The sequence below is a fragment of the Balaenoptera musculus genome, chromosome 1 (assembly GCF_009873245.2).
Source record: "Balaenoptera musculus isolate JJ_BM4_2016_0621 chromosome 1, mBalMus1.pri.v3, whole genome shotgun sequence".
NCBI classification, from domain to species: Eukaryota; Metazoa; Chordata; class Mammalia; order Artiodactyla; family Balaenopteridae; genus Balaenoptera; species Balaenoptera musculus.
The window spans coordinates 90844065-90856580 of record NC_045785.1 but is presented as its reverse complement, the minus strand read 5'-3'; the positions used below and the strand labels follow the sequence as shown (position 1 = coordinate 90856580).

Genomic DNA, 12516 nt, shown 5'->3' with positions numbered 1-12516 from the left:
TGACAATCTAATTATAACATATTTATTTAGTATATAAAACCCTAAGAGAAAGGTATTATGTTCCTTGTGTTTTAAAAATTCATCTTCATTTACTTCATTATTATATTTCACTTGCTTTTTTGTTGTCTAAGTTTTGTTTCTAATTGGAAAATCTAGGCTTATTTTTGCATGAGAGGTACACAAATTCTGTGCATTTTTTTTTTCCCAAGATGTATCTCATGTTGTCTTTCCTGCCTGCATCGCAAACCTGTCTACATTTGTTATCACTATTATTTGTCTAAACTTGTTGGTGGTGTTACTATCCTCCAGATATGAATAAGCTGTGGATTTCATATCCTCAGAAAATCTAAGATATTAGATGAAAAAACATTAGAATTCATAAAGCAGTTCTGTATTGACAAAAGTTCTGTATGGAATTGAGAGAAAATCCCATTCACATGGCAACAATTCCTACCACTGCTACACTAATTCAAACTCTTAGGACTCTTGTTCCTGTTCTGTTCCTACTCCTACTTCTCTTAACACCACCACCAAGAGGCTACTACTAGTACAACCCTTACTATTGGATCATGACAGTAATAAACCCCAAGGGGTGGACATGTTGATAAATAGGAGAAGGCTCTATGAAGAAAACAAAACAACATCTGAAAGGCAGGAAAAATAAAGCTTGAGTTAGGACGTACTATATTATTATTTAGATTAAAAAAATGAATTTTGCAAAAGAAATCTATACATGCTAAATTAATTTAAGATTTATTGAATACTACAATTTCAATCAAACTTGAACAATATGATCCTGAAGTTTATCTGGAAGAAGAGAAAAGTTGTTTTACTTGAGGAAGTATGATGGAGACTTACTTCACATGCTATTACAATGGAGTGTTTATTCATGCATTCGTGAAATATTTAATGAGCTCCCTACTCAGTGATGGACATTCATGACACAGCAGCAGATGGGGAAAGTTTCTCCCTTCATGAAGCTTGCAATCTCATTGAAAATATCAAAAACAGACTAGTAAACACAAGTGGACGATAACTCCTGATTATGATAATTTCTGTGAAGTATCAATATATTGTAGAACCCAAAACAGACAGCATGACCAGGAAATGTCTTTTTGAGGAAGTGACATTTGAGCAGAGACTCCAAGATGAGAATCAGTCAGCGCTTTGCACAGATGAAATAACAATATTCCTAGTTCAAGGTGCACGACTTAGGCAAGTCCTCTAATTTCTCTGTCCTGTTCTTCACCTGAAAAATGGGGATACTGTAGTATCTACCTTATAGAAGAATTAGGAAAATGAGTTATTCTGTGTCAAGTACATAAAACAGTGCTAGAAATACAGTAAATATTCAATGAATGTTGACAAGCTTTTGATAATACCTGAAACTTCAGTAAAAATGAATAGAGATGAACAGAACATCTAGCCAAAAAGAAATGAGGATAATAATCATATTTTATATAAAATTTATTCTCATTAACAATCCAAAAATAAATGGGAGTCATTTAATTTTCTTCATTACATGCATTTAAAATCATTCTATTTAAACAACGTAAAAGAGTAGACTTACAGAACTAACAACCAATAACTTTAATTTCAAATATTGTCAGAATGACTGAATGTGTTTATCTTAAAATCTTGGGGTAATTTGTATTTTTTAAATGAATTTAATGCTTATAAAGATATAGTGGAAACCAAGGAAATCCAGTTATTGGAACATGTAGGCAGGAAGTGGGAAATCTGGGTTCCATTATGAAGTTTCCCACTCAGTTTCTCTGCCTACCACCTTGACAATCATTGAGGCTTTCATTTTCTTATATGTAGAAAAAAGCAACAGAGAAAAGAACATTTAAAAACTGGTAACATTTCTCAGTATGAAATATTTTTGAACACCTCAAATCTGCATTTGTGTCTGAGTTATCAGTAAATGGTTTTTATGATTCTCTAAAAAGAATTATGATATGTACATTTAGGGAAACTATAATAGGTTAATGTTTTCATGGGAGTTGAACAAATAAATGCCAACATGTTACAAGGAATGCTGATATCATTGGAGACTGATTTTGATATTTTGCCTTTGAAATTTCTAAAATAATGATAATAATAAGGATATAATAATAATGATAATACTAATGATACATTTCCTCTTCTGTTACACCTGAGAAATCAAAAACACCAAAAGGAAGATACATACAACTTCTATATCATTTGGGATTTCCAAGACCCTAAGGATCCAGAATGAGGCCTTATTGGATCCCCTATGAAAATCACATGCCCTTTGCAAGATTTCTGCCAGTCTAACACCCAGAAAAGAGCTCCTTCTTCCCAGTGACAACCTGTATCCAATGATGCAGCCGAAGTGTAAATAACACACTCTCCCAATTCCAAGCAATTTTTAAGGTCCAGCCAGCTCCAAAGCTCCCTGGATTGCAGTTTAACAACTCTGTTAGCCCGTCTTGCTTTCTTCACTCTTCTATAGGTGTTTGTCTTGAAGGCAGCCTTCAATGAACATTGTACAAGCAAATCTCTATTTAAATCTGTTTCCTGGAAACCTTACCTAAGAGGCCCAATGTCAGAAGTGGTTCAAAGAAGCAGGAACTATAATGGGATATTGGAGTTGAATCATCAATTGGTCATTTGGCAGGAAGACCCCATTACTGGTGGAAGATAAAGCATGATTAACCCCTGGTGTCATGTAAATGTGCAATTGTTAAAACTTTCATTTGTGATAAACTGGGATGGGATACTGATGGAAGCAAATACACTAGCAGATGCAATATCTCAGACACATCGGAAGTTCAAGGGAAATAAGAATTATGAAATTGGATGACTGCTAATGAAGGTAATTGTTATGTGAGAGAAATAAAAGGAAATTTGAAGTATGAGATGATTAGTCACCAAATAAAGTCTATGTACAAAAGCCAGAAGGCCACTTTGGTAGTCAATAAAGTTCTTTCATTTTTTGCAAGTGTATTGCAGAAAAAACTGAGCCTCAGGCCCAGCACATAATTATAACTGAGTTCTAGAGGAGGTTGAATATTCAACCTGGCAGAGTCTGGTATACCAACCAGAGCCCTGACTGGAGAAATGTGAGGTCTTGTGACATAGGATTAGTATCTCTGACTCAATGTTTCAGAAAATCTTGAATCCTCAGGTTCCTCTGAACCTTTGGGTGTATAGAATTTTCTCAGTCTGTTATGTTCTACTCTAGCGTACCTCTTCTCTTGAAGATGATGCAGAGATCTCCTCTTTCAAGAAAACACGCACACTGCTTTGCACCACAACATAACTCTTTTGACCAAGTCAGGAAGTGCTGGCCCTGCTAAAAGAGGAAAGAGATGATACCCTGTTGAAGTGTCTGCAAGACCTTGTACAGTCAGGAGCTCCCATAGTGGAAGGGGTACAATGTAATCAACTTGTCACCAAATGGCTGGTTAGTTTCCTTGAAAGATAATTTTATATTGGAAGTTCAGCATTGACCATGCTTTTGACTGGATATCGTCAGTGTTGGTAATTTTATCTGTATTTTTTTCTTTTTGATTTTTTTGTATGGAGTAAGGGGAGGGTTAGGTTTCAGTGTTTGGGTCGTCAGCCTCCAGGACTGTCCAGTTCTTGGCCATTCCCTGAAGCCCTGCTGCTCACTCTGGCGGTGGCCAGTTGGCTTCATCCAGATCTTCTGCAGCAGCTGCCTTGTCGTCCTCAGGCACCGGTTCCGTGTCAGCTTCAGCTGGCCCATGTTAGTGGGAGCCCATACTATTAGACCTATGCATGGCCTCCATTTCTGTTATTGTAGCGCTTCTGTTATTGTGTTCCTTGTGCCAACACTGGGGTAGCCAATCATAGATGTTGGCCTTTGCCAACTGGGCAAGTCATTTGTCTAATTAATTTGGTGTTCCTTTCACTGATATTCTAAAACCACAAGGACTTCTGGGTACTTGTGCTGCTTGCTCTGCAGCCTAGATTTACCAAAGATAATGTTCCTACTCTAAGCCCTATCCAAAACTAGCAGTCTTTTGTATCACCCAGTAAATAGACCAGAACAGCATTCATAAGTGTGAAATATGCTACCTCTAAAACTTTAAGAGGTCTACCAAATGTTATCCTTCCTTTTTAGTGGTGGAAGATGTAAGATGCAATATATATATTTTTTACTTTGGAGGACATGTCTAGACATGAAACAGACAACTGGATCCCTAAAATCTTCACTGAAAGGGCAGGTCCTGAATCTTCGTATGTTTTATCTCCTACCTTCTGTAGCACATTGTGGTCATTTCGTTCAACATGATGTCATCAATATAGGGGACCAGTGTGATATTCAGCAGAATGGTCAGATGGTACAAGATCCTCTGGCTATATTATGACAGAAGGCAGGAGAGTTAACATATCCCTGGAGCTATTAATATATACTACTTTCTGTCCCAAATGAATTTGAAATGTTTCTAATCCTCTTTCCTGATAGGGATGGAAAGAATGGATTCACCAGATCAATGACTGCATACCATGTATCTGAGACCATGTTAATCTGCTGTCATAAAAATGTCACATCTTAAACAGGAGCTGCGAGAGTGGGTGAATTTGTATTCTCCTCCAGGATCTGATTACATCCTTTATGTCTTTAAGGGTGGCTCAAATAACTGCCACCACTTCACCCCCACTGCCGTGATGTAGTGTTTTTGTTTTACAATCTTGACTAGGAGAGTGTTAGTTTTAGAGTCTTTGACTTAGCTTTTCCTACTATAATAGCTCTTATACCACAAATACAGATAAAATTACTGTCACTGATGATATCCAATCAAAAGCATGGTCAATGCTGAGCCTCCGATATAAAATTTTCTTTCAAGAAAACCAACCAGCCACTTGGTGATAAGTTGATAATACTGTACCCCTTCCACTGTGGGAGTGGCAGTGATTCATCTTGACTGTGTTAAGTCATATCCATAGATATGAGTTTGTCTTTCCTGCCTACATGGCCTCAGCTAGATTATGGAGTGTTTGATCTGCCAACAAAGTATATGTAACATTACAACAGAAATGTAAAAGGAATTCATTTTATAGCAGCAAAGGAAGTATAGCAATGAATGCGTAGTAATGGAATCCACTAGTTCTATTATGTTGCATTACTCAGAGGTCGCTGGCTTGAGAGAGTGATGGAGTATAGTCTTTTGAAGGTAACAACTGAGGAACCAACTTGGAGATGCTACTCTGCATGGATTGAGCACCATCTTTAAAAACACATTATAGGGCTTCCCTGGTGGCGCAGTGGTTGAGAATCTGCCTGCCAATGCAGGGGACACGGGTTCGAGCCCTGGTCTGGGAAGATCCCACATGCCGCGAAGCAACTAGGCCCGTGAGCCACAACTACTGAGCCTGCGCATCTGGAGCTCGTGCTCCGCAACAAGAGAGGCCGCGATAATGAGAGGCCCGTGCACTGCGATGAAGAGTGGCCCCCGCTTGCCGCAACTAGAGAAAGCCCTCGCACAGAAACGAAGACCCAACACAGCCATAAATAAATAAATAAATAAATAAATAAAGACGCTTTCATTAAAAAAACAAACAAACAAAAAAACACATTATATACACTAAGTCAACAACTAGTATATAATTCTGTGTCACTTGTAGGTAGAATACTTGGGTATGGAATGGAAACTAAGGGCAAAAGTAGAAATGGTTCCACTTACCATTACCACTCCAATTACCACTTACCATACAGGAACCTACCTGGGAATTTGTGCTTCCTGGCCTGATAACCCTGAGGGTTAGGATTAGATACCCTAGTTTCCAGAGAGGCACTGCTTCCAACAAGGTTCACAGCAAAAGTCCCATAAACTAAACTACAGCTCCTGCCATGTCACTTCTGTGTCCTCCTCCTAAGAGACCAGAAGGTAAGAAAAGGGTTACCATTTTGTCAGGGATAAATTGATTCTGCTTATTAAGAGAAGGTAGGGCTGCTGCTATGCAGTGGGGAAGGAAGAATATATTTGACATTAGACGATCCACTAGACTGTCTCTTGGCACCCCTTTGCTCTATCTCTGTTACGAATAGACAAGCATATCAACCATGGCCTAAGAAGGGCATGATGCTAAGGGGATCAAAACCCACAGGGATGAGTGTCTGGATTATGACACCAGGTAAGCCACCTAGTTCAGCAAAATGGGTAATAAAGAAAGAAGAAAATGAATTCCAACCTGAGACAAGGTGCAGCACAGTAGTTTTCCCTAATAAAACATGCTTAAAATGTTAAAAGTCCTGGAGGAGCTCTTTCTAGAACTTATATAAAGAAAATACATTTAAGCTGCTCAAGAGATGGGTTGTAGAAGATGCTATAGTGCATCACATAGGTAACCCCTTTAGGACTGAGACACACTCATTCTCCAAGTTGTGGGGAGTGCACTCAGCCGAGTGACTGCTTAGAAATTGAACTTTGCTGAGCCATACTAGTGTATATACATGTGTATAAACATTATGCGTATATAAGTCTTAGTATATACTTATGTATTCCGTATTAAATATATTAAAATATGTAAAAATTAAATTTGGAAAAAATAGATTGAAATAGACTAAATGTAGAGTAAATCTTATTATTATTTCTTAATGATAAATTTCCTTCTTATATTTTTTTCAGCTTTATTGGAGGTATACTTAATATTTAAAAAATTGCACATGTTTAATATAACCATAACCTCCAAAATAGTTCTTGCATCCTTTTGTTTTGGTGTGTGTGTGTGTGTGTGTGTGTGGCTAGAACGCAACATGAGATCTACCCTCTCAACAAGTTAGATGCACAAAACCATGATGGTAACTAAAGGCACTATGTTATCCAGGAGATCTCTAGAACTTATCTCATATAGTTGTAATGTTATGCCCATTGAACAACAACTCCCCATTGCCCTGTTTCCCCAGTTCCTGTCAATCACCATTCTATTCTCTGCTTCTATAAGTTTGATCATTTCAGATACCTCACATAAGTGGAATCATGCAGTATTTTTCCTTCTATGACTGATTTATTTCACTTACCATAATGTCTTTTAGGTTCACCCATGTTGTCCAAATAGTAGGATATCTTTCTTTTGTTAATGCTGAATTATATTCCATTGTATGTATATATCACATTTTCTTTATCTATTCATCTGTCAATGGACTTCTGTGTTGTTTTTACATCTTGGCTATTGTGAGTAATGCAGCAATGAACATAAGAGGCATCTCTTTGAAATTCTAATTTGAAGTCCTTTGGATATATTCTAAGAAGAGAAATTGCTAGATCATATGATAGTTCTATTTTTAATCTTTTGAGGAACCTCCATACTATTTTCCATAGTGGCTGAACAATTTTACATTTTCACCAATAGTGTACAAGAGTTTAAATTTCTCCACATCCTTGCCAACACTTCTTATCATTTTTTTTTTCTTTTCTGATAATAGCCATCCTAACAAGCGTGAGGTGACATCTCATTGTGGTTTTGATTTGCACTTCTCTAATGATTCGTGATGTTGAGCACCATTTCTATACCTGATGGCCATTGTATATCTTCTTTGAAGAAATGTCCATTCAAGTCCTTTGTCAAATTTTAGATCAGGATATTTGTTTTTTTGCCATTGAGTTGTAGGAAGAGTTCCATATATGTGTTGGGAATTAATTCCTTGTCAGATATACAGTTTGAAAATATTTCCTCCTATTCTGTAGGCCCTTGTGGTTCTAGTATGATTGCAAACACTTTCAGCAATAACCGTTTATTTGGTTACTGGAAATTTGAAGAAAAAAAGGTTTATTACTTACAAGTTCTGGAAATTACATGCCACACCTTGTGCCACTTAGGGAGGTCACAGGTAGAGAGAAAGAGTGTGTAAGCCTGGGGTTTGCTTCTGTTTGGGGCCGAGGGTGGGAGCCTAGTTCTCTATTGATAAATTTAAAATATAAGAATGGGAATTTAAAGTGCAGGAAGAGAAAAAAAAAAAAAAAAAAGCAGCCCAAATGTTTAGTTATCTAAACCTACCAGTATCTATTAAAAAAAAAAAAAAAAGAGACCTCGGGGGTGTGGTGTTCAGCCTGGCTTTTTACTTAGTTTTGTGGCATAAAGGGGCTGGCATCAAGTGAACAGGCAAGAAGAGTTACTGACTGGAGGAGGGAAGGGAGGTGGGAGATGGTAGAGCTGAAGGATCCTCAGCAATAGGAGACGGAGGACAAGCTGCAATTTCACTCACGTCTGACATTGATGGCACAGGTTCTGGTTCCTTGCTGGATTCAGTTCTATCAACCCTTTTGAAAAAATGATCAAGTGATGTCTGGGGAGTAGCTCTTTTTTTCTCGTGATAGATGACACGGTAGCACTGGATTGCATTCTGAACGGCTGCTGTAACCTTCATATACCATTGTACGTTTGGGTCCTGTGCCTCAAAAACTAACAGTGCCTTCTCAAATAAAGAAAATCTCCTTGCCATTTCCTGCATTGTGAATCGCTTCAGTTCTTCAGTTATTGTAATTTCTCAAAGCATTTCAGGAAGATCCTGGGCAGCTATGTATCCGCACTCACTGCCTCGTCACTTACTTTTATGTTGTGCAGGTTGGCTCTAGCCTTGAACCGATGAAATTAGCCATGACTGGCATTAAAAGATGTGCCCTCTGATTCTTCACCGAGTTTCTTCTTCAAGTCTTCATAAAGGCTTTTAACTTTCTCTTGAATCAACATTAAGCTGAGCAGGACTTGACGATGATACTGATCCTACCTCCACACACTGAGAAGTTTCTCCATCTCCTCCATCACTTTTCCACGCTTCTTCAATATTATTGTCGACATCATTGGCACAGCAGATTTCAAATGTTCCATGATCTTGTGCTTGTTCTTTAGAATTGTGCCAATGGTTGAACGATTCACGTTATAAGAATGAGTGACGTCTACCATCTTTTCGCCTCGCTCCACTTTTTCAGTTATTTTCACTTTTGTTTCCATCGTTATCGCTTGGTGCTTCTTAGCAGTACCAGCGACATCACCATTGCTTTTATGCTTGCTTCTGGACATCCTGGGCTTAAAACAAAGACACTGTACTACTGTTCTCTATACAGTACTGTACAGTAAAGTACACAAAAGCACAACCACTTGTAGAGAATGCAGGCACGTAACAATGTATGCCAGACACGTGAAATAACTTAATGTGATTGGACATGTGAACACATGTTTGCATCATTGAAAGTTTGCAACTTGAAGGTTCATATGTAGGGGACTTATGTACTGATTCAATCTCCTTACATTTTATTGATCTGTTCATATTTCCTATGTCAAGATTCAGTCATAGTAGGTTGTATGTTTCTAGGAATTTATCAATTCCTTCTAGGTTATCCAGTTTGTTGGCATATAATTATTCACAGTGTTCTTTTATAATTCCATATATATTTGTGGCATCAGTTGTAATTTCTCCTCTTTTATTTATAATTTTACTTATTTGAGTTTTTTCTTAGTTTCATTTATTTTTTCTAATGTCTTTCTAGTCTGTATTTCATTTATTTCTGCTCTAATCTTTATTATTTCTTTCCTTTTACTAACTTTGGGCTTAATTTGTTCTTTTTCTAGTTCATTGAAGTGTAAAGTTAAATTGTTTACTTAAGATCTTTTTTCTTTCTTAATGTAAGCATTTAGCATTATAAACTTCTCTCAGTTACTTTTGCTGTTGTGTTTTCATCTTAATTTGTCTCAAAATATTTTTAGTTTCCTTTTTGATATTTTCTTTGACCCATTGATTTTTCAGGAATGTGTTAATTTCCACATATTTGTGATTTTTCCAATTTTCCTTCTGTTACTGATTTCTAGTTTCATGCCATTGTGGTTGGAAAAAATACTTGATATGATTTCCATCTTCTTAAACTTTTTAAGACTTATTTTGTGAACTAACATGTGATTTTTCCTGGAAAATGTTCTGTGTGCACTTGAGGAAAATGTGTATTATGCTCTTGTTGGGTGGAATGATCTGCATATGTGTTAGGTTCATTTGATCTATCATGTTGCTGAAGTCTGCAATTTCCTTGTTGATTTTTTTTCTGTATGATCTATACATTGTTGAGTGTGAAATATTGAAGTCTTGTTCAATAATATATATAATTCTATTACAATACAATAATACATTAATAATAATGCATTGAAAATAATACAATAATAATACTATTATTATATTACTGTTTATTTCTTCCTTCAGTTCCTTTAACATTTGCTTTATATATTTAGTTGCTCTGATATTGGGTGCATATATACTTATAATTGTTATATTTTCCCAATGAATTGACTCTGTTATCATTATATAATGATCTTCTTTGTTTCTTGTGACAGTTTTTGACTTAAAATCTACTTTGTTTGATATAAGTACAGCCACCCCTGTTCTCTTTTTTTTTTAAATTAATTAATTAATTAATTAATTTATTTATTTTTGGCTATGTTGGGTGTTCGTTTCTGTGCGAGGGCTTTCTCTAGTTGTGGCAAGCGGGGGCCACTCTTCATCGCAGTGCACGGGCCTCTCACTATCGTGGCCTCTCTTGTTGCAGAGCACAGGCTCCAGACGCGGAGGCTCAGTAGTTGTGGCTCACAGGCCGAGTTGCTCCACGGCATGTGGGATCTTCCCAGACCAGGGCTTGAACCCGTATCCCCTGCATTAGCAGGCAGATTCTCAACCACTGTACCACCAGGGAAGCTCAACCCCTGTTCTCTTTAGATTACCATTTGCATGGAATATCTTTTTCCATACCTTACCTTTAGCCTATGTGTGTCCTTAAATCTAAAGTGAGTCTTTTGTATACAGCATTTGGTTGAATCTTGTTTTTTATCCATGCTACTACTTTATGTCTTTTGATTAGGGCATCTAATTCATTTATATTTAAAGTAATTATTGATAGCTAAGGACTAACTATTGACATTTTGTTTATTGCTTTATGTCTGTTTTGTAGTTCTTTTGTACCTTTCTTCCACTCCTTACTGTCTTCATTTGTGATTTGGTAATGTTTTTGTAGTGATATGCTTTGATTTTTTCTCTCAATCTTTTGTGTATTTACTGTAAGTTTTTTCTTTGTGATTACCATGTAAAGAGGTTCTAGACTCAACTCCAGTGTGTCTGTGTGTGTCGCAATTCTCTGACACCAGCTAAAAGTTCTAAAATTCAACTTAATTTTGGCACTATTTACCCAGAGATTGCATCAAATTCCACAGGTTAAGAGCTGAGTCCTACAAGACTGCCCCCTCCCTTATGCCAGTTGAGATGCTAGTCATAACTCCAGGTTATCACCTATGCTTCTGATATCAGGCTATAGATTGAGGGTTCCAGTGACCCCCCTCCTTGGGTTTAATTAATTTGCTAGAGAGGCTCACAGAACTTACAGAAACATATTGTTTACTGGATCACTGGCTTATTATAAAATGATAATACTCAGGAACAGCAATGGAGGAGGTGCACAAGGTATGGGGAAAGAGTGTGAAGCTTTCATACCCTATCTGGATGTACCACTTTCCCAGGTTCTCCACATGTTCACCAACCTGGAAGCTCTGAACACCTTGTCCTTTTGGGTTTTTATGGAGCTTCATTACATAGACATGGTTGATTAAATCATTGGCCATTGGTGATTGAACTCAATCTTCAGCCTCTCCCCATCTCTGCAGGTTAGGGGTGGGACTAAAAGTTCCAACCCTTAAATCACTTGATTGTCTCCACTGGCAACCAGCCCCATCCTTAAGTGAGTTCCAAAAGTCGCCTCATGAACATAGCAAAAGACACCTTTATGGTGCTCATCCCTTAGGAAATTCCAAGATATTTAGGAGCCCTGTGCCAGAAATGGGGATGAAGATGAAATATATGTTTTTTTGTTATAAATCACAATATTACACATGGGAGTTACATAAATCATCTTATATTTAGAACAGTCTTTTTTAAAATCAATAGCAACTTAATTTTACTCACATACAAAACTCCAAATTTTTATTCCCCAAACATACTTTATGTTATTGATGTCACTATTTGCATATTTTTATATTGTGCATCCATTAACTAGTTCTTGTTGTTATAGTTTTTCTTTTTTAAAAAATATTTATTTATTTATTTGGCTGCATTGGGTCTTAGTTGCGGCATGCGGGATCTTTAGTTGCGGCATGTGAACTCTTAGTTGCAGCATGTGAACTCTTAGTTGCAGCATGTGAGATCTAGTTCCTTGACCAGGGTTTGAACCCAGAGCCCCTGCATTGGAAACATAGAGTCTTAGTCACTGGACCACCAGGGAAGTCCCTATAGTTATTCTTAATCATTTTTCTTTTAACTTTTATACTAAGGTTAAAAGTGATTTAAGTGGCACCATTAAAATATTAGAGCATTATGAATTAATTATACACTTTACCAGTGAGTTTATTCTTTCATATGTTTTCATGTTAATAAGTAATGTTATTTGTTTCAACTTGGAGAACTCCCTAGTATTTCATGTTAGGCAGGTCTAGTGGTAATGAATTCCCTCAGCTTTTGTTCATCTGGGAAAGTCTTTATCTATTTTGCATTTC

General features: G+C 37.0%; 1 protein-coding gene across 1 annotated transcript in view; it reads right to left on the bottom strand.

Moving 5' to 3' along the window:
• The window catches only part of LOC118900299 (hsc70-interacting protein-like), a 100819-nt gene extending 91921 nt beyond the window's left edge, over positions 1–8898 (bottom strand). The window contains 1 exon segment of the mRNA XM_036862725.1: positions 8723–8898. Coding sequence (XP_036718620.1) covers positions 8723–8898 — 176 coding nt within the window.
• Between the last annotated feature and the right edge of the window lie 3618 nt (positions 8899–12516).